This window comes from Rhyacophila brunnea, unplaced genomic scaffold (genome assembly GCF_057557595.1).
Source record: "Rhyacophila brunnea isolate RB1 unplaced genomic scaffold, BYU_Rbru_1.0 scaffold_6, whole genome shotgun sequence".
Classification (NCBI taxonomy): domain Eukaryota; kingdom Metazoa; phylum Arthropoda; class Insecta; order Trichoptera; family Rhyacophilidae; genus Rhyacophila; species Rhyacophila brunnea.
Window position 1 is genome coordinate 9,961,912 of NW_028233276.1, and position 24,801 is coordinate 9,986,712.

Genomic DNA, 24,801 nt, shown 5'->3' on the forward strand with positions numbered 1-24,801 from the left:
CATGAAATGTGACGATGAGAGGAAGGAGGGTCCAAAAATAAGCCATGTGACATAATTTATGGACGACCCCTGGATGCACGCTCAAATTATTGAGAAAACAAATTTAAAATTGGTGCTGGAAGTGGATGCTGCAAGCCTCATCGGTGTCCAAACGAACCAACTATTTCATTATAAATACGCTATATTATACATTCGAGGCAGATGGTTTTTGGTTTTGTTCCACATGGATGATGACAATGTGGATCGATGGACCAACGCAGGAGCGTCGAGTTTTCCACTGTCACTGAGTGCTGGAAGTGAAGGAGCCGAGCAGAAAAGAAGAATTTAGGGGGGTCAAATCATCCAGTTCACTGTCAATACACAATCATATTATTGTTTTGTAATATCATAGTGATTATTATTATTTAATTTGAAAATACATTAAAGTAAAATACATGTATGTATTCTCAATAAGAAGAATCTAAGAAGAATTCTTAGGTCTTTTGACTGTTCTAATAAACTTGTCAATACGAACAATTATCCGGCAACGAATTAATCATAAAAGGTAGATAGATCCTTTGAATGTTTCACATATTATTCTCATGGATCAAAGCTAAATTAATATTAACAATTTAGAGTTGGTTTGTTAATTTATTGAGATAGTATTTTCCTGGTATAATTCCATTTTATTCTTCCGATGGCCCTACAGCTAGGGACCGTATATCGAAACAAAAAATATCGATACCAAAGTATCGGAGTATAGGTCAAAAAGTATCGAGAAGAAGAGCGAAGTCCAAGCAAATGGTGGAATCTGCTTAAGGTGGCTAAGGTCCACTATAGACGGGATCGCATCAAAATGAAAACACGGGCTATTTACTATAAAAGCGTAATTCCACGTATCATGTAAGATGTCTAACTCAATAAGAAAGTATTTTCACCAGCATTCCAACCCTCAATGCTTTGAAAAGTAGCGCTTTAGAAATCAAATTTAACTTTTTTATTGGATACGCGCCGGAGTGTATATTTCCGTGTTCCGGGAACACAGCTAACATATGAAATCGCTCGAAAAAACATCCCCATCATTTTGTTGGAAAAAGAAAAACATATTCACAAGTAATATATTTATTAGTTGAAAACTTTCGATGATAATAATATGAGGGGAAAGTTTTATCGGTCGTACACGTCGAAACTTGCAGCCCTGAAATACATCCCAAAACTTTTGCCTAGTAGCTGACGTACATAAACACTAAACAGGGAGTTATAAGTGTATCATATATGTATAGAAAAGAAATACAAATATTTTCTGGTCACGTTTCACGATCCTTATCACAACGAATCGTAATTTACGTAGAAAAAAGGCATTTTTTTATAAAATTCTTCTTCTTTTTAGTTCATATACACTTCATGTTCAAATTCTAATCACTCCTCAAAACATCAGTAAAGAAGTTAGTATAACAATTACTCTGGCAAACACGTCCTACTACGGTACGCAGACATTTCTGATCATGCCTTCTGTCAAAGAAAACTATAATAATAGCGCCTGTACACGTGCATAGATTTACTGGCAGCAATAGTGCGTATTTTAAACTATCGTGACAATAACTATTTACACGTAAAAGTGCTGACTGTTTCTCCAATTTCATTCTTCAAGAGTAAACGAGACGCGATGTTTTCATTTTATGGTACTATTTGACAGGCAGTGAAAATCGGTTAACCTCAAAATGAAAAGGTATAGTTCGATATTTGACCGGCAAATTCGCCACTATCGTTCTACTGCGCAGGCGCAGATCGAAAAAATACCTACTGTCGCATGAAGATTCAGAAGCTTTCAAACTTTCTTGATTCATGCATGCAAGCTTGCAACTGCACGATAATACATGTTTACAAATACATTTTCTTGTTATGACCGCGATAATACTTATTGTCAACAGTAAATTCATGCACAATAAAACTATTCAAAATCGTCACAAGACCTATATTGACGAATAAACTAGAATTCTGGGCTTTATTATTATGTATATATTAAAAAAACTTTGATATTTTCGAGAGAAATATATTGAAAAAGTCTAATTTTGAAAATTTGTTCTTTTATTTTACTTAGCAGATATGGTTTTTCCGTTCTTTTGTTCTATTAGTTTGTTATGTAAACGAAAATGAACTGTATTTGTTATCAGTTTGCATTTATCATTAGGTATTTTGTGAGTGCGCATAGTGCATAATGTCGAAAACCGAAACCCGGGTCGCAAATAAATGACTCTAACGGAATAGTACAAAGCTTAAATCAATTAGAATTATTACGTTTGATAAATATCGAAGACCGGCTTCATTTCAAAGCATTATCGATGTTATCATAATAGTTATGTAATATATTAATTACGTTCGCCACTGGAGTAGGTTGCACCCGCAGTTTACGACGCCACTGGGAAAGTTTTTCACGTTGCAATGGGGGTCGTAAAAGGAAAGTTTTACTCGAACAAGAATAGACTGAAATAAAACTTAGGAGATAGTTTTTTACGGATACGTTTAGACCTCGTTTCATAATAAAGGTAACTTTGCTTTTATGGCTTTTCGAAAAAGATTATGTACGGTTTAAAGTACTTCAGCGCTTTGAAGTATTTACAAAATGCATTTTAACTGCTGAATAAGTACAGCACAGAAGAGAATAATTATAAGGTTGGACAAAATATGGAAAAGTAGTGGCATATATATATGGATCAAATTTCACTTGGTTATGAAGTGAGTTTATCACTTGGTATTCACCACAATATGGACGCTAAACCAAGAGATGTCTCGGAGACTTGAAGCTTTCGAGATGTGGCTGTATAGACGCATCCTCAAAATTCCTTGGACTGACCGGGTGACAAATGTTGAAGTTATATTTATCTCTTCCTCTTTTGTATGGTGTTAAAAATACCATGGTCTACTACGAGCATCTCAATATCTTTAGTTATACGTATGGAGGAATGCAGAGAATGATGGTGAGATATAAGTAATATTTAATAGAAGTCACGATTTTCGACAGTGAGAGACACGAAAACGAATATTATAGAGGGCAATTTTCTTTTAAAATATAAAATATAATTATGCCATGTAAAATAAAGAGGGTATGATAATATCAGATACGAAGAGCGAGTCATTTATTATTATGAGTGAGGCATCGTTGCAAAGTTTCAATGGATGAATCGGCGAAAAGTTGGTGGAGTTAAGTTTCTTTAGTAAGAGATTTTTTCGTTCATTAAGATTTTTAATGAAACCGAGAAACAGCGATTAACCACGTTATTGCCGGGTACGGTGGAAATTCGGCAAACTTCGCGCTGTATAGGTTACCTTAGCAAAATTTAAATTTTAGCAAATTACGCCCTTTCAACAGAGGAATTAGGCCATTTAATGTTGCCATATTCTGTTATTATGGCGATTAAACATTTTGCCGTAACGCTAATTAAAAATCTTTATCACAGGTTTAGATTTATAAAATTAACTATACTTAAAACGTTAAATATTTATTAACAGTCGTTAAATTTTTAACTAAAACTTTTTGAATAAATTATCCTTGGAATCACACCCTGACTTTCATTCATATCGTCTACACTCTACTGCAGCGATTTCTAAACTGGGAGGCGCGGACTGTCAGTAAGGGAGGCGCGAAAAATTTAACATAAAAATGTAGTCACAGGTTTGCAGTTTGCAAGTGCATAGTTCATAAAACGGCCGCTAGTTATAAACTACATAAAACAGTCTTATAAAAGTTAGGTTGTTTGGAAACCTGTCTGAAGATATGCAGACTAATTTTATTATACCTCACTTCTATACTATTGTGAAGTGCGCTAGATATTTCATGAAAAATATATATAAAATAGTCAAATCATATTGAAGAGACAAATTTGTGTAGGAACGATAACTTTATTGCTAAACTCGTCTATTCGGTAAAAATTGAATGAATAAATCAATGCAGGCCCATTTAGTAGAAGAAGGGCACTTTGTGCTAATAAATAAGCACACCAATCGCATGAAAAACAAATAAATTTAAAAATGAATATTTACAGTAAATCTTTTTTTTTCTTTTAATTTCTTTTTTATCATTTTTTGTATTAGTACATTTGTAGACGTAAAACGTGTCTGTATTTCTAATGGAATAAAGGGAGGGGGAAGGCGCCAAGATTAGATATTTTGAAAAGGGAGGCGTAGTAACATAAATTTTGGAAACCACTGCTCTACAGTTTAGTAATAGTAATACAAAAACCTTTGGTAGAGTAATATACTGAATAACTAATACACAATGATGCTGTACCTAGAGTTCACAGTTTTTAAACAAGTTAGAATCACGAATTCCGAGATCACGGCTTATCTTTTGGATCCAGAAATTCCGAAATTATATTTTATGGAATCAAATAAAATAATGTGGAATTATTTTTCATATGCTATTCTTTAATATTCTATTTTTAAAACTAACTATATAACTCATAACGGTAATATGATGGCAAACGATTATAACTGCTGTTTACACATTTTTTCAGGAGAACAAAAACAAAGTTTTGAAATCAGTCCGACAAGAGTTAGTTTATAAAATATTGTATAGTATTTTATATCAAAATATTAAAAGGAATTAGCGTTCCAACACAAACCTTGATCGTTTTTTTAAAAAAAGATTGAAGTTATATTTATCTTGCATTTTAACCCTTTACTGCATGATTTTTTTTTTTTGAAAATTTTTATTTTTTCTTGGTGTCAAAATGCCTTGTAAATGAAGGAAAAATAATAAAAAAAATATTTTTCGAAAATTTCATTAAATTTTGTATGTTACTGCGTGGTGTCGCAGATTTACGACATTTGGGAATCTTACATTTCAGTTTGTCAAAATACAAAACCAAATAAAAACAATTATAAAAAACTAATGTACACACCTTATTTGATGTGTAGATATTTTTATTCAACCAATTTCAATCTTCTGTATATTTTTTTTTATTTATTTACAAATGCGGATTTTCGCGTACATACGAATTCGTCAACTGTCAAAGCAGAAATGCAGAGACTATAATGCAGAAATGCTTTATTTCTTGAAATGTCGAGACAAAATCGGTAAAGTAGGATGTTTATGGTAAAACAGTTTTCTAGGCATCGAAAAAGGATATTATTTGATAATTTACACAGATGGCATTGGCTATATCGAAATAGTTTGAAATGTCGCAAATTTGCGACACTATGCAGTAAAAGGTTAAGTAGACATATTTTTTTGCCATATCAACTTTTTTTCACATTTGGTCAGATGCAGATATCTTTTAACGTTACTTTGTGACCAATAAAGTTACAGCTCTAATATTTTGCCACATCAAAGAATGTACACTTAGGAACAATTTATGGAAGAAAGCTTCAAAAGTGAAAAAACTGCAGTCTTCCGTCTGCCATCACAGTAATGGAAATGTCAAGTTTCTCTACGTACAATTAAATCAATATAAAAATAGATTGAAGAAATTTATTTTCAATTACTCACCTGGTTTATTTGTGGGAAAATTACATCAAGATTGTTTAATATTTTAAAAGTCGTTAATATTAAATAAGATTATTTTTTTCATGAAAATTATCTGCTCAATTACCATTACAAACCCTTTCACTATAAGTACAAGTATGTGTCGGTTTTCTTAATAATTTTAAAGGCTTGAGGCGTCGTGGAATCAATGTGCAATCAATGTAAAAACAGGCAAAAGGGATAATTGAATTAAGTAACAAAAGTCAAAATACCTTAGGAATAGAAGCGACCCTTCCAAAAGCACACGATGACTCTTAGGGTCAGAGTCTGATGTCACTACTGGAACTCCATCTTTGAACCATCTGATCGAAGGTTTCGGCTTTCCCTCGGCTTTGCAGTTGAGCGTCACCGGCTCATTCTTGGCCACGACGATGTCCGAAGGGTGTTCTGTTATCTTCGGCGAACGGTATTGACCTATAATAATAATAATAATAAAATGAACAACATGTCTATATAATATATAATTTGCGCATTGAAATTAAAATTAGTTTTCGATCTTCTTAAGATATAAAATCTAGTAGCGATATGCCAGTGCGTGTGTAATTGTATTTTTAATATGAATATACCATTCATATGGAGTATGCAAAAGGTTTAGATCTCATTCATTCACAGTTATGTATGTGTATCACAAAGCCTTGAAGCAATTAAAAGTTGCGTTTACTGTTAAATCGAAACATAGTACCTGCGTGCGTAGTGACGAAGTGTATAGATATAGATCATTACTTAGGTAATGAATAATGATACATTTTGCCTTATATAACCAGTAAATACAACTGCTGGAATAAACCCGTAGTCTGAGATTTGTAGAATGAGTATATCTAACCTCTCTAATCTCATCTCATCTCAGTCACTCTAAATCCGCTGCCAAATGAAGACCTCTACTTGCCGTGTCCACACTTATTGATGCTAATACATGGACGATACTAACGTTACGTTTTTCAACAATCCACTCTATTTGAATTATATTATTAGCTCAATCGGTTTGAGTAAATAAATAAAGGTTCGAGAAAGTACATCTATATTATAGAGGTCTTCAGAGAGCAATACGTCACGTGACTCACGGGATAGTTTCGGGCTGATGAGCACAATCCTTCTTAATGGAAAAAAAATGTTTACAATAAATAAAGCGACTTTGAATCAGTGTCATACCATAATCCGACCTCTCAGAGGAGCCTATTCAAAATTAAATTAGGCAAGCGAGCGAGTTTTTTTAATACGCCTCTCCGGTTTTTCCGCGAGACCGCAAAAAATCGACTTCTGAATACTAATCCTCAATTATTACAGCGCCAAGAGATTTTCAAAAGAAATTGAAAATGAAAACACGCTATATTTCTTTCTAAAAGTCCAAAATATTTTCGGGGATATACATATTTCAACACATAGCACCCACCGTTGGATTATTAATTTGTTAAAAGTAGCAGGTTGTAATTAAATTAGACGGCCTGTCAACATGTCTCTAATTTAAAGTGACCAATGTCCAAGTGTCTCTTCTTTTGAGAGATCGTCTAGAGAGATGACTTTAAAATAGGTTTCTAAACTGAAAAACAATCAAATCTAACGGCAGTCATGGAAAATTGTGTTTTACGGCCGTTCAATTGCAAAATGTCAAGTGTAACTTAAATTAATTCAGCACCATAAATTACATATCTAATCTAAAAATCAACCATTTTGGAATTATGGGGCTACTGGAAAATTTTTGAAACAGCTCAACTTTTCTGCTAATATCTCCTATCCACCACGTCAAATTTCATATGTTTACACAACAATTATTTTAGCAATGCCGCCGGATTACTAGGAGAGTAGAATATAGAGGAAGGTAGGACCCGCAGCTGGATTGTTGAGTAACAGACTATGATGATACATATATTATAATTCAGTCATGGCCAACACAAGGGGCCGGCGTGGTTGGTCGACCAGTTAAGTGAAATAAACACACAACAAATTTGCTCCAATAATAAAAAAAGAATTAAACATTTTAAACTACTTGGCTGTGGGGTGGAGTTTAATGTGATAGGTATGATAATTAATATAATTAATTGATAATTCACAAAAGTAGAATTAGAAGTAGAAGTAGAATTTTATTTTATAATTATTCTTAATGTATTTTCTGACTAATAAAAATTGTTATTTATCAAATATGGCGAAGGGTCGCATGTTACTTGGCTACCAAAAAAAGGGGTCGCCATCAATGCTTCTAATATATTATGATGCCGAGTGACGATGACTGAATAATTCGAGTGGATTTATTTAAAAATACAAAAAATCGCTAAAAATACACGAAATGCCCTTAATTTTACCTTGTGGAACCCTGGATTCTGTTTAATACCATTATTTAAGGAACGCTACTGTTGAACATCAGTCTGCCGTTAACCTTAGATAGGTAGGGGCTCCACCAAGCACCCTGGCCTGGTGGTCAGCTTCAGGATGTGGGGAGCATGGATTCACCTATTTAAACATCTAATAATACAGTATACAGAAAATATATTATATTGTTGTTTTTATTTAATAAAACGCAATTTTTTTTATAGTACTTATTCCACTTTTAATTAATATATTAGGACCGGTTTCGTCCGCTTCAGTGGGACATTTTCGAAAATGTCCCACTGAAGCGGACGAAACCGGTCCTAATATATTAATTAAAAGTGGAATAAGTACTATAAAAAAAATTGCGTTTTATTAAATAAAAACAACAATACAATGCAGTTCCACCATGAATTGACAGTTAACAAAATAAAGGAAATATATTATATTTTATCCCTATTATAAACTACGAGAAACAAAATAGTATTTATTTATATTAACAAAAGCTAGAGGTCTAAATTATATTTCTGAAGCATTATGTATGTATTGCATGATTTAGATGTGCACAAGGTATCCAGAATGTCGAAACTCGTAGAAAATTCCCATATTTTCTCGCAGGAAAACAATGCAAAGATAGGAGTCAAAACACGTACTGCGGAGTCGCCAGAAACGGCACGACTGCCTTTCCAAAAAGCATACATCTTTCGCGAAGAGATATAAGAACAAGGGGAAATATTGTGTGAATAAAGTTTGTTTGAAATAATATTGCATGACGAATATTAAAATAAATACAGTCGAACTCTTTTCGTTTATGATTTTCTCCATGCATTTATTAATTTTTATAACGAGCTAATTATACGTTATAGCACGGTTATACCGAGCTAAAATATCGTCAAAAATTTACTTAAAACTGTTAATCTGTCGATCGTTTAAAAACATTTCGACCCCAAGCAATAAAATCCGACCGGACAGGATGCCGCCGAGATCGGATTACGTTTATGACGCTCTAGTTAAGTGTCTCAGTACCTTCCTAATTGGTGTTTTCGCCGACAATATTGAAAAAGTATAGGTACACGCATAATATGGTTAAAATTGCATGTAAAAATCCAAGGTTTGTGAAGTGCGTAGGTACCTACCAGCGTTCATTATAATAAACAACTTCTTTTGTAGTTTATGAATGCCATGCTTGTTTCGAGGAAAAATTCTAATTGTGCATTTTTGTTTGAATTGCGACTTTTTGTGTTATGTGACCGCTCATTTAAAAATACCCATTCTCTCATATAACGAGTAACGCTTATGACGTGCAAATTCAGAAAGTCCCATCTTCCGCGTAATAACCAATAGATAGATATACCTACTCATCAGTATTGATCAATTTTGGAGACGCTTGTTTCACATGAACTTTCACCAAGTACTTGGTAGAATTGCATTTTACAAAAGATATCTAATATACATTAAGTAAGTATATTAAAATGTACAAGATGTTTTTCAAAATGAATAGCTATTTCGGTTGTAACACCATTATCAAGACCACACAAATTAGTTACTTGTTAAAGTATATCAAACTTATAGAATGGGACGGAATGATCTCTCTCTCTCTCTCACCCTGAGACTATTCAAGAACAATACCCACTTATTTAAGAGTCGTATTAATTTAAAACAATTAATTTAATTTCCTGCGAATCTCAGCCTTTCCTTACCATACGCCTAAGGCAATATTATTATAAATATTACAATTAACCCATGTTAAGTGCATGAAAATCAACAAATGGAAAGTACTTCACAATAATAATATGTACATATTTGAAATAAAAGCCCAACGATACACGATATAATTAAATTCACACAAGCGCATCTATTATATACACAAGACTGCCATAGGCCGCTATCGGTAGCTATTAAAGGTAGCTTTTCATTTTTTGCATCGAAGTATTAGCACTTATTGTAACAATTACAATTAATAATTAGGTGTAATTGTTACACTAAGTGCTATGTTTTAACACCACCTCTCTTTGCTGTGATACATTTTAGATTGAGATAGACAGTTTTGACTGTTTCGATGGCTAACTTATTGTAACAATAATTATAATACTTCAATACATACATATGATAAAGTGATAATATTTTTCACTTTAGCGGTCGATAAGTATATAATAGAGTATAGACCCACAGAAGTAGAAGGTAGATAACAGGATTAACAGTCTGTATCTGACTATTCAAAGAATTAATAATAAACATTGTGTTTTCTTGTCTATACAGTATACTCGTTTAACTACCTAGAGCAGCTGATTATCCGCGAGAGCCACGAGGAATTGATATTCTTTGTGCAATATATTGCTTCATATATTTGCAGCAGAATATATACGTATGAAAACTCTCATTTTTCCTAGGCATCTAGGGAATACCCGCTGCAAACACATGATGGACTGCCTAGGAGGAAATATATTTACGGTGCAATAATTCAGATTGGGGAATTTTCTATTTCACCCTAGAGAGAGCGGAAACAAGTAGTATTGATACAGTGCCTACAACGGTGGATATCTCACGTATTTTGATAAATGCATTTTATCGTTTCGATTTCTGGAATCTTATTATGTGCCATAAACATCGGATATTTGGGAAGAGAATATCTTAATCCCATAATGGTAAGAATGATTCCAAAAAATATTGGACGACTACAAAACTAAGCAAATAAAAATACGATATTGATCAATATCATGAAATGGCAATCATTCAGAACTACAGATAAACAAACAAATCATGGCAGTTTCTGAAGTTTTTAGACGTATCACAATCAATTGATATGGCAAAAAATCATTATGTTGTGTATGTACCTGCACATGTTATAGGAAGAATCACCGGACACTCGCAGATAATAAATAACCATTTTTGCTGCCATATGCAATCATAACAACAACATAAAAATAACAAATCCATTTATTTGACCAGTTAAACGCCACTGACGTGCTGGCACGCGAACGGCGTTTAACCGCCAGTGCCATGGACGTGCATACACGCACTTGTTTCTACACCGAATTTTATGAATGTATGTTTTAACGTTTTCATTGAATTTAATACAAACACATCCACGAATGAATAGCTATATTTTTAGAATCCCGGATTGTTTGTGAATTTTATTATATGTATTGTATTCGTCAACACAATATGTCATTTTTTATTTTAATTGAACTTGTATTTGTATTTGTTATCTTTTTTTACCTGAATAAATAAAACTATTTTATTTTCACATTATTATTTATATTATATTAATAATATTATTCACTCCATTAAACCTATATATTTCCAAAATTTAACGTATACAATATTAACAATAAATGTCTTGAATCGTATAAATTATATAAGACATCTTTAACCGATTTAATCAATGCTATTTGAATATATTATAATTATTGTATATAAACTATCAAAAATGTGCCAATCCCGGGATCAAAACTTTTGGCTCGGGATTGGATTCCCTAGGGACTAGACGTATTGTTCAGCGAGGACCGGATAACCTGGAGAGACTGGTGGTTTTGGGTAGCTTCCAGAGAATGTGAAGCAGAGGAAGAGCGTCGGTATGCTAGAGCGACCAAGCCAAGAAGCATACTTAGGAAAGCTTTCACGCAGCCCTGAGTAAAGCAAAATGCTGAGAGAATTTAGAGGTGGTTACGATCCTCAGCCATGAAGGAACGATCATGAAGCAGATCAAGCTCATAATTAAAACTTTTTAATTTCAGAATTAAACAATCTGGTGAAGATGAAGGAACTGATTAAGATTAATTAGACGCTACATTGTATCCATATTGGTCTACGAAATCCAAAACTAAGCGTTAAAGAAATAGATCATCAGAAGACTCGAGGCTTTCGGCATGTAGCTGTACCACCGTGCGATGAGGTTTTCCTGGGGTGATCACATGACCAATAAGTAGGTTTTAAGATGGGCTAATAAGCTTCATTCAATTATAATACAAAATGATTTTATTGTTATTTTGAAGGGGCAACCCCGTTCTTATTTTTATTTCCAAACCTGTCAGTTTTGATATTGGATAGTTGCACAGCCTTCTTAAAGTTAGTCATGCCTGATCTAGAGAACTAATGGCTGCAATCAAACACAGAAATGCTGCGAACTTCGGTTATATTATATTATTCTACAATGAGACGTGTGATTTACTCCAAGAGTGGAGTCGGAGATGTATCCAAGACGGCAATGTAAATAAATGTAAAATAATAATATATAGTAGGTACTTATCACATTAAAATTTTAAAACACATCTATAGAATTAATATAATATATACATGAATACGATATAATCAGTAATCACAAAGGAGCCTTCTATTCATCTATTTAATAAAACGTCATGTGAAATGAATAATTGATAAATATTCGCATTTATATCACATAAATGTCATAAATAATTAGGTTTCTAATTAGCAATTATCGGTGCTTATTAACTTCTTCTGTTGGTTTAATAAAGCAAATATTATAATAAATTAATCCTACTTACTTTGACATATTGTTGTAAAATATTCATAAAGAATGGACTAATGAGGCATGTCATTAAAAATATGTATACATGGCACTGAGCTCTCTATTCTCCGGAATAATAGCAGAGAAGTAACTCCAGATAAATTTAACGAACACCGCTTTGAAGTATCAGTTTCTCTCATTTTAATGAATTGGTATTCCGCCCCCATATTATCTGACTACCAGACTCCAATATCAGGCGTTGAGCATCTTTGGTGTTATTATTTTCATAATGAAGAATCATAAAACATATGAAGAGTAAAAACGGTAAAAACAGGCTCATCAATAAAATGATAATTGTCCAGGAGAGCAGAAAGAAGAATGAAATTGTTATTGGTTGGAAAATTGGTTTAATATTAAGTAAGTAAAAGAATTTATATACATTGATTTCTTATTTATTTTTAAAAAAGTGAAACAAAGTAATAAAACATATCCTATGTGTTTGTATAGTTTTATAAACAATGAGTTGATTTTTGCCTTGACTAAACTTCCCCTTCGTTTATGAAGCAATGAAATCGATTTTGGTAGTTTTAATGATACCATTCTTGAGCACTTCCTCTGTCGGACAATAATTGGCATTTAAATTTCAAACATTAAAAAAATGCGACGAGCCTGTTTTTGCCGTGTATTCTTCATATAATTTTATTCTGACCACGGATAATCTAAACCAGTGTTGCCATTACCCATAGATTTGTATTGTATCTAATTTGAAATTTCCATCAAACATAGACAAAATCATCTTCAATAAAATACTTTTCCAGTTTGACATTTGTGTGCTCTGTAACAAACGTGGTGAAAACCATGTTTAATTACGAAAATTGGCATTTAAAAACAGTACTTTAACCGTTTTACTTAAAATCACAATCGACAATTTATGAAAAATGGATGTTAGTCATTCACATAACCCAACTAATTTGGATCAAACACACATTAAAAAAATGAAATGATAATTCTCTAGACATGAAATTCAAACCCGCGATCCATGTTTTTCGAGGCAGACGCGTTGATTTTTTCATATTTGTAATATTTAACTGTTTTATTGTAATGTATTTTTTATATGAGCACAAATATGGAGAATTCATGCATTGGGTAGAAGATTGAGTTAAACACAGCTTTCCTTTTACAGCGTTTATTCTTCGATGTTTTTAAAGTTAAAATATCTATAAGTCAAGGTAAATCGAATTTGTAGGTAAAAAGACAATAGAAGAAGTGGAGTGCAAGGGTAGACTCGTTTATTCTACCCCGTAGTATTAGGGATGACCAGGTAGAATCTATATTTACTCAATGTGCCAGAATTAATTACACATCATATATCGTGAACGCCTTAAATTTGCAATGTTCACACATGAAAACAAAAAAATGTATTGAATGAGACTCGGAGTTTTCATTCATTTCTCTAATTAAACATCTACTAAATCATTGTAGCTTTTGACCTACATAAGTATACGTATAACATTAGCGTCAACACAATATCGCTCTTCATCAAAAGTTTGCGAACGTCTGTCCTAGATAAAGGCACCTGGATGTGGGTCGATAAAGGAGAAATGAGAAAAAGAAATATGGCCGACGCGAGTTTTAATACGCCTCGGTAATTTATGGCTTACTGGATTTCTTCTCGTTTTTTCATATATATTTTTTTTTCACCTTTGCTGCAAGCCATTTTTCCCAGGTGTTAGTGGAAAACTGTTGGAAAGTTTTATGAAGCCATGTGTTTTTCAGGGGCTGTATACATTTTTTTATGAATACCGTGATAGAAACCGGTAGTTGGTTTATTTATTGCACTAATTCCAGTAATAAATGGGATACTTCTGTAAAACTTTTATAATATATTGCGCATATTAATTAATTCACCGCTGAATTAGATTAAATATTTTTCGTTTCGTCTAAAACAGTGATTTCCAACATTTTTTTCTAAAGGTAGGTAGCTGTCGTAATTGTCGTCTGGATGGCAACTCAAAATTTTATTTAATAAATGATAATATACTTACATATAGATTCAAATTATGAACAGTTGACTCTAATTAAACAAAAATTGGTGGAATATGATTAAAATTTTAGAATAAATATACCGATGTCATAATATTACTGTGCAAAACAATGTTAAGTAGGTCCACTACGTAACATTGTGGGTTGGTTCCTCCCAGTCTCCTGATCCTCCTGATCCCAGCCAGTTCCTCACCGGCCATGGCAACTTCGCAGCCAGACTCCACGAGTTTGGCTTGATAGTAGATGGGCCGGGTTGTACCTGCGGGCATGACCATCAAGATGTTGAACACATCCTCTGGGATTGCCCGCTTATGGAACTCGAGCGAGCGGAGCTGTTTGCCAGGGTCCGTCCTCACACGGGCCCAATTGGACATGGAGATCTGATAGCAACCTAGGCCAACTTTACGGCATTCGAGAAATTTGCAGCGTCGTATGGGGAGCAAGATAGTCCCGACTCCTCTGTAGACTCATCCATTTCAATTCGTGATACTCAGTATGCGGGTACACTGGGCGCTTAACGTCAGCGGACAGCAGAACCAGTCCAAAAACAAGAAAAAAAATCGTTCTTAACTTTCTTCTTTAAGCACTACGGTGTATGGTTGCAGCATCAGTTCCGTGCGGCTCCGTCTCGGGACGGAATGAGTACTTAAAATCACTTCTTTCTGACACGTTTAAAGCGTCATGAAAATCGGCCGTGCATACCCACGGCTGTGCATATATGACGGGTGGTGGTGGGAACTAATATATAGTACCCACTCGTACTTTTAGTAATGAGAGAAAATGTAATAAGAAGAAGAAGATAGCTTTCTCGATCTACGAAACTTGACGCAACAAATAACCTAATACACTAGCTGACGACAGTAACTGAAACTTTTGGATAATCCGTTGCTAGGCATAAATTCAACACAAGTTAAACTAATTTCAAAACTATTTCATAGGATCAACATCAGTTTGAGTTTGCCAATCAGAAATGTTTGGTAATACATATTTATATTTAACACACTCGCCTGAATATCGTTTAACAAACAATATAAAACATTTTACATCAAATAATTTGGAGCAACCTCAGGAGGAGCATATGAGAAAAAAATTATAAAAATTATATCTAATGGGACTTGAACCCTCATCCATTGCAATACGGGCGGTGATATTTACCGAGTACGTTACTAATACAATAGTTAAACACTAAATTTTCTTATTACTATGAATTTCTAGTTTTAATATAGGTAGTTAATAATTTTTCCATTAAAATTCACAATATCAATACTATCGACTGATGGTACTTAAATCAATAAGAATTAAAGATCCCAACATGCACTTATAACAGAAGACAATATGGTTATTAAAAGAATCAAAATTGAAATAATATATAAAACAACGTCCACCTAAAGGAATCCACGCAAGTGGAATATATCAATATCTGAAGCGATTTAGTTGAACACGCACCAATGCCAGGTTAGTGCTGTACCTTGGGAAAACAAACGAGGGATGTTCCCGATTTCTAAGATAGTTATCAGCGGCACACAGGTCAATACTACTAACAATGGTAGAGTTGTCATTTACGGGCGTATACGTGGTCAAATACGTATCCGGAAATTTGTAGTTCACCGCAGGACACTTAGACGTGCGCTGCAGTACGTGAAACATGAGTTCGTGTAACATTTAATCAAATGACGAGTTCTTCGTCGAACATTTCACCGTGGAGTATATTTGTACGTATGCTACAATATGTGGCGAATTTTATGAGATGTCTTTACTAGGTAAAGTTAGGTTAGGTTAGGGTTAATCTAATTGGAACAGTACAATTTGCAAACTATCACCGCATTTTGTAAGATACGTACAAATGTATTCCACGGTGAAATGTTCAACGAAGAACTCGTCATTTGATAAAATGTTATACGAACTCATGTTTCACGTACTGCGGCGCACGAATAAGTGTGTCGCTACATTTCAAAATCAGCTAAGTCCACTTTTAGGTATTTTTGACTTTTTTGTGATTGCTGAAGAACTACTGCTTTCTAACATTTCTGCATTATCAAAGTGTGGAATTTATTAATTTTAAATATTTTATAGTCGAAATAATATAAACTTTCACCCTTGTGACTGTGTATTTGAGAAAACAAAAAGCTGTTTTTCTCCTATTCATCTATTATGGACTTTGCTGATTTTGAAATCTAGCGACACAAGTGTCCCGCGATGAACTGCATACGTACAACTTACATGTAACCGGTCAAATGAATATATCTTCCAGCGTTTAGACTACAGTATGTAAGCATACCTAAGAGACAATCAGTCAAATAAAGCCACGGATAGTATCCATACAACAGTAGAGAAATCTCCCAGCAATAGACCGACTCTGAAGGAGGCTTCGAACTATAGAGGACTTTTAATACAGTAACATCCAAAGGCACAAGAAGTGAGCAAGACAGAGCCCGACATTAGCAGAGCTCACAAATGTAGTTGTAATGTGTGTTTAGTGTCAAACGTAGTGCCAAAATCCCCTACAGATGATAAACACGAGAGAACTCAGATTAAATATTACGTAAAACATAACAGTATTATAGAAATTTTATTTTATTAGGTACGTGCCCATCTTACATGGAAAAATCGATCGTTTACTAAAAACACCGGCGAAATAATCCGGTATTTCTCTTTCCTCTTTAGAATCTTTAAATCGAGTATTTTATTTTACTCTAGATTTTTCCTACCATCTACCATGCATTTTCACCTAGCTTTTCTGTTAGGTAATACGTACTCTATTTCAGAGGCTAGGCGCTTCAAAAACACGCGCCGTTATTCAGGATTTTCCTTTAAAGCATGAAAAATACCCGCTCAACAATAAAGTGCATCAAAGCAGGTGTTAGCTGCTACAACGCTCCGTAGCGCGGCGTAGCGCTTTATGATTTTCATTCCGGCGTAGAGGAAGCAATTTAAACGTCTCCACGGGCTTAGCTGGTCAGGTAAATAAAAGGGATCCACGAGTAATTGTACAGGTAGCTAATAATAACACGATGATAAATTATATTGTTCTATCTTTTAAATTCGTAAAATGTATATTAAGCAGTATTCATAAATGCGGAGGGGTAACAGCCATATAATGGAAAAAGGAATATTATTGTAGAAGGCTTAAAATAAAATACGAAATATTTTACATAGTGGTTATAGCTATAAAAAGCAAGTCTGATCTGATCTTTCTCCCCTTAAGAGCATACTTCAGTGAAACGGCAAATAATTTTCAACTATACGTACGACGAAATTTTGGACTCGCTGGCAATCGAAGAGCGAACGTCGAGCTGTGAACACGTAAATTTGTTTCGTGATGGCGACGGGGGTTTTAATTCTTAAATCGTGTAGAGATGACTAAAAAACGTTACCCATTTACTTGAAAAAGAAAACATGTCAATGAATATATTATTACTAATAGAATAATAAACAGTACATTAAATGGACGCATGTTTAATTTTTATGACAAATTATATTTCGTTCGGCACGCGTCATTTACACAATCCGCGCATCGCCTAGTCACGATCTTTTTAGACCGTACTCCAGCTGAGGTATAGCCAATAAGTAAATAAATCCACTGAGAAAGTTTACGATTTGAAATTCCTAAAATTTAAAAAACGTCATCTATTTATGATGGGTGTACCCAGACAATTAACAACATTATTGAATACTATACTTACTGAAGACAAAAATTAATTACCATATTACAAAATCATAATTATATTTTGACTACTTTTTTTCACCGTAAATAACGTTAAATCCCTAACACGAATTGGGACGTCTCCTAAATAATTTTAAATAAATTAGTATATAGCCAGCCACCAGTGCACTAGTGGATTTTTCTTTTTATGTATTATTGGATATTGCAGCAATTTTATTTAAACCAAGAGATGTCACGTAGGCTTGAAACTTTCGAAATGTGGCTGTATAGGCGCATCCTCAAAATTCCTTGGACTGACCGGGTGACAAATGTTGAAGTTCTCAATCGAATGGGGAAGGACCGAGAAGTTCGACGTAGTATCAAAACCAGGAAACTACAGTACCTCGGCCATATTATGAGAGGACAAAAATACAGCATTCCCCAACTTGTCATTCAAGGAAAAATCAATGGGAAGCGTAGCAGAGGACGGCACCGCATTTCGTGGCTTAAGAACCTCCGTGATTGGTACGAGTGCAGCTCCGCTGAAATGTTCCGGGTAGCAGACGAGAAAGATAAGATCGCCTTGATGGTGGCCGACCTCCGCTAGGGGATGGCACAATAAGAAGAAGAAGTAATTTTAATCTAAACAAATAAATTGTAAAATTGACTAGAATTAAGATCTACCGTAGGTACGCAGTCAATATTCCATAAATACCAAGTGACAATAACGTTTTTCTTGATTATGAGATACACACGTTACATATACAAATCACTTATAATGTTTACTATTTAATTACATGTCTATAATATACGTACTGGTGTATGCGTGTCTCTTGCTTAAACTTAATAACAATAAATTAATATTATACTATTAGTATTTTTTCATCGAATATTATTATTTTTAACCGATGTCTAACTAAATTTAAATACAACTTTAAATCTGTCAGTAAGTAGTTATAGTTTATAAAAAAAAACATTCCATTGTAAATTCGGATGAATTGGTTGAATATTGTAATATTGCACATTGTGTTTTTTTTTACAATGCATTGTTTTCGGCTGACGTTACAAAATAATCCAATCATCGCATAAAAATATGACTGCAAGCCTTTTTTCAAAAGCAAAAACGCATCCATCACGATAATAAAATATTCCCTTTGATGACCCCACAAAAAAGTTAAAAATCCCTTCCCCAGAGGCGAAAGCTTAAAATGTACACAGTGGATATTAATACTGAGAGCTTTTTTTGTATCAAAGCTCCTTTTTATTTCATTTTACATTTTGCCTTTATGAACATATTTTCACTCCCTCATGTCGGGCTTTTATTCAAATCAGAGGCGTAGTGTGAATACAGATAGCGATATTAGCAGGGGTAGCCAACTCGTTCGGGAGCACGACGCCGTTTTGCGACTCATTAACCCGTCCACTTGTCATTTAAATGCTTCGGGTTTATTATTTTCTAGAACGCCTTAAGAATCTTCAACGCTTTACATTTGGTCACTGTATAAGCATTTTCTTTTGAAATTCGATCATTATCATGTATATAGATACTATACATATTTATATTATTCTACATTTCTATGGTACAAATTAGTATAAAGAGTTAATCTAAAGTTTGTAACGTTTTTCTGCTACGCTCAATTTTCACCTGTTTCCTATTACACACTTAAGAGACTTGTAATTCCATCAGTGGCGAAGGGTGGAGGTCGGCTATTAAGATCCGCCATAAATAGTGCACATTAAACTTTGGTAGTCAGTAGTCATGCGTATTTGTTTTTATTGGACTAATATTACAATTTCCAAATGATGTTGGTTAGTTTTAAAAATCAATTAAACCCTGCCTAAACCAAACCATAATAGTTTTGGTATATTTTGGGTAATTCGACAAAATTGTGCACATTTTTTCACTCATGCTTATTTGTTTTCGTTGAATTAGAAATACATATTACACATTTTGTTGGTTATTTTTTTTAATTCATTAAACCTTGCCTAAATCAAATAAAAAAATATTACTTATTCTATCAATAAAATATCCAAAATTATTTATGATTTAGTGGCATTGTTTATGTGTTATTATTTAATATTATATTTTATTTAGATTATTTATCCAGTTTTCGCTCAACAGTTAAAGGAAGTATTTATATATTTCAAGACTGCATCACTAAATGGCTAGTTCTAATGTTAGTATTTGTGTTTGCCGTAAAAGAAGATTTTTGATTGCATGAATATCATATTAATTAATTTATTGCCAATATTTTTCAATATGAAAGAATCATTTTCTACAAATAATTTATCATAGTGCATTAGAATGAAATATAAGGAATCACTACGATCGAAATTCACAGTTTTATGCCGCGGCCTGATCTGCTAATATTTTTTTTTGCTAATAACAGCAACAACTACCGTTAGTCTAATGGGGCGTATTAGTAGGAAACATAAGAGTATTCTTAAATTTAAATCAGAGTCCACATAATAATATCATAATTCAAAAAGGCTTAAGCAATTCTATAATCAAATTGTTTGCCCACCCGCGCTGCTCTATAGGCGCGAAGATATTGTGTGTGTTTATAAATGAGTACCGTTCAAATATTATACAAGTACATGTACTATTAAAAAGCGACCGGACACTTGTACACATCACGCATGAAGACGTGAATAAACCAATTACGAAATTGACGTTTCGGTGCCGTGTTCTGGAGCAATGCTCGAGCAAGTGAAATGAGAATCGGAGATTAGTAAGTCGCCGACACGGTGCGGGTGGATATCACACCTTACACCACAATAATCAGTATTGTATCTAGAGCCCTATGCAGAATCCAAGATTTCGATCCTAAGGATAAGTTGCCGAAAAGCATGACTTAACTATAGACTATACCGTGTATAGAGTTAAAAAATCCTTAACCATATACTTACTACTTTTGTTATGAACACGCCCCGTTCTGTATTACCATTTACCACTGACAGCTGCTGTCAAAATAAATTCGCATGTATATAAAACAGTCCATACACTCAAATTCATTTAACAAAGTATCTCAATATGGATATTGATAGTGTTAATTCGTTTGGCATGTACTTGCAGAATATTATTTTACTTTTATACGCCAGCCCGCAGAAATACAAGATGCCAGGTGATAGAATGACACTTGACGCTAGTGTTAGCATGTTAAAAAAATATCTTGCGGTGCCTGTGGAATCAAGTATGATGACTTATAACGGAAACATAAGATTATTATAATTAAATATTAATATGTATTTATAGTTATTGCATTTATAAAATGCAGTTGTCATATTTTTGTCATCGCTTAACAATTATAAAATAATTTACCTAAACTATGGGAAAGAGAATTTTTAAATATGGTATTATTTTCAATAGAAATGATCTTAACTAAGGACAATGTTTCTGCATAGTGTTTTCTGCTAAGGAAATTTTAGTTATGACAAATGTTTCTGCATTCCCTCTTAATATTTTAACGAATTAATTATCCGAAGGAATTGACACTAATGTAATTTTTTAATTTAAATCTCATTTTTTTTTCAATCCAATCTTACATCCGTAACTCATTAGCTCTGGGGCGTTCATAAACATAATACAAATGCCTCCTATATTATATCGAGTGCAACACCGGTATCCCGCCTGAAACGGGCCATAGAAATCGCGATGCAATTATGAGACGCCACTATACGAAAATGAGAACATCACAATATGCTGACGAGTGGTCGATACGGTAAATACATATTTTGCTAAAGACAGAGGCTGGAGAGGAGTTGGACATTGGAAGATTTGAAGGACTGGTTGTGTCAGTGCAGCAGTTGGAATTTCAAGGAACTTACATTACTTTCACAGTTACGAAAATGAATTCAATCGACAAAAATAGATGTTAAAATAGGTAGTTCCCTACCTACGTCATACGTGCATTAAGTATAAAGTAAAATATTATTATTTTACAGACAAACGACATATGAATCGCCTAGTTTCAACAGCCCCTAAAACGGTTTTTGAAAATTTTTGAGTTAGATATTATGTATTTAGATGGATATTTTTGTTACTTATATGATTGCCAAAGATTGAAATTTAAAAAAACGCCATAAACCGTCAATATGTATGATCAAAAATTGGGGTAAATTTCAAAACCCGCTAAAATGGTTGGGTGTGCTTTTCAAATACCCCTTAAATGGAAAGCCAAAATACTCTTTAGAATATAACAAATTAAAAAATAAATACATAAAGTTCACAGATTTAATAGATATGTTTTTTTCTCTTTTTTCTCAAAACTACCTAAAATCGTTTTTATCATTTTTCTCAGAACTACCTAAAATCGTTTTAGGGGCTTTTGAAACTAGGCGCTTCATATTATGAAGATCTTCGTTTCCAATTACTGTTGTAGCTTTGAGGACCGATACGATTAGTGTGTGATATTGACCACAGGTGGATTTGAAAAAAACGAAAATCACCCGCCGGTATAAGAGTAAACTGTTTGATCGACATTCACATGACATAAGAGATGGCGCATCAAATCGATTACACGCCGCCTCGACTAAATGGTTTAGACACACCTGTTTAGATTTCGGTCTAATCAAATCTCGGATCAGATAAACTATCTCGCATGAAATCGTCGGGAGATTTGAGACACATTTAGCTGCGGGTATTCCAATATAAAAAGCGTAAAGTGTGAGCTGTTTTTCGGAGAAATCATCTTACATGTTCATGTTAAACTATTTCTGACGTTAGGAACTCATTACTTAGTTTAATGTTAAACTATGTCGTAATATTAGTAAGTTTCCAATGATGTTGGGATATCTATAGTTATATAAAGAGTTATGTAAGTAACCTCTATAAAGTAAATATTATCAAAGTCATTTTGATACAAAAAATATGAATATATTCTACAGATGTAGATACCTAACCTATCAGGATTTAGATATAGACTGTGTTAATGCATCGTCTTCCAAGGCATAATAATATAGGTATATTGTAACATACATAGTATTGAACAAAAGTACATAATTTTGAAAACACTTCGGCTTTTGTATTTTAAATTACTTACTTTAATTACTAACCAACGTCACGGATCACTCCAAGATGTTTTGTTGTAACTTACTTGAACTTGCTAAAATACAAAAGCCGATCGCCAATAGAAGCTCAATTTGGAAAGCGCTTCAGTAAGTATTAAAAGCTATTAGTTAAAATTTGTCGCGATTAAGTATGACTCATTTAGCATAGTGGTATATGTGCGTGGGCGCGATACCCGAAAGATGCAGGTTCGATTCCTGCGGAGTGTCTTACTTTTTTCAAAAAGATTTTTTCTATTGATTATAATATATTTTCTCAGAGAAGTTTTCAAAATTATGCATGTTCAATAATTAGAAAGTTAAATAGGTACATTCTTTTAATCTTGTGAATTATTCGTTGAATAAAAAAATAGTTAATTAAAAACATAAGTACATAATATGTTATATTACTAATTATTGAATACGTATTAGGTGTGGTGTATTTCTCATTTTAACTCTCTGTGGTTCAATAATAACCACACAATTTATAGGTACATAGTTAGATGGACAGCTGATCTATCTTAAGATATTCACAATAATGCAACTATTATTACCTGAGTAAAACTGGTTGTTTCACAAGGTTACATCGCATGGGATATAAATAAATCTGTGGCTGGATCAAAAATCAGTCAGGCAGGGCGGTGAGTAACGATCGCCTCGACAAGTGGGCGGCCTGGGTTCGAGACCGTCTCTCAACAAAACATAAATTAATGACTCATTCGCAGCACTATTTATGCTAATTTTGTATGTGACAAGGGCACCAGAGGTCAAAACTATAATGAACCTAATGACACCGTATTAAAAACAGCTTTAAGCTTGTAACAGAGAGCTTTTAACGTGTTTTCATGCCCGACAGACTGTTGTTAATTGCATGTTTTTTGTCTTAACATATCTGTCGAATTTTCAATAGCATAAGATCATGATCCCTGTCGAATAATCAAGCACCTATATAGGTATACGTAGCAGTTATTCCTAACCATTATCCCGCGGAACACTATTCCGCAAGAACTAAAAAGTTTGTGAAAAAATTAAAAATTAAACATGAAACATTTTAATTACTTAGTAATAAATAATAAACTTCTATTCTATTTTTCAGAAGTCCAAGTAAACTTACATGCAGTAATAGCAAGTAGGCCATGCTTTGCTCAGGGGAGGCAAATTAAAGAGGGGATAGGTACGCATAATACAACTTTTGAAAGGATGACCTCTTTTAAGACATGCGACGGATTGGCCTAATTCCATAGAGCCTCGCGTTTCCCAATTCATAAAGACCTTGTGCGCCGTTGAAAGACGAGGAAGTCGGAAAGATTTATCGCGATCATAAAAGCGCGTTGACACGGTCCAAGTAGGTACACTTGGACCAAGTGCCATCCAAGCGACAGCTTCATACTAATTATTCCTATCCAAGCTACCCGGACTGCGTCCTACTCATCCAAGTTGGCTGGGATAGGAATAATTAGTATGAAGATGTCTCATACGAGTGCGCTTGGATGGCACTCGGTCCAAGTGTACTTGGAACGTACTTGGACCGTGTCAACGGGGCTTTATGCTCGCGGCCCTCAGTCTGGAAATTTCAACAACAGAAAATGAAAATTAAAAATTTATTTTAATTCAGTAAGTAGGTATGTAAGTTTGTGAATTTATTAAGTGCAAAACGTGTTCTATCTAAACTGCAGACATTCATTAACAAGCAGATTATCCACTTACTCTTACTACCTATTGATTTTAGAAGTTCAATAATTAGTTCATTAATAATTATTACATATTATATCATGATCAATTGATTATACTGGTACC

The 24,801-nt window shown here is 33.7% G+C and overlaps 1 protein-coding gene across 1 annotated transcript in view; it reads right to left on the minus strand.

The window, feature by feature from the left end:
* robo1 (roundabout guidance receptor 1) overlaps positions 1–24,801 on the minus strand; it is an 824,247-nt gene that overhangs the window by 331,753 nt on the left and 467,693 nt on the right. Inside the window, exon 2 of the mRNA XM_085956945.1 lies at positions 5,716–5,917. Within this exon, the coding sequence (XP_085813071.1) occupies positions 5,716–5,917 (202 nt within the window). The remainder of the gene's footprint in view (positions 1–5,715; positions 5,918–24,801) is intronic.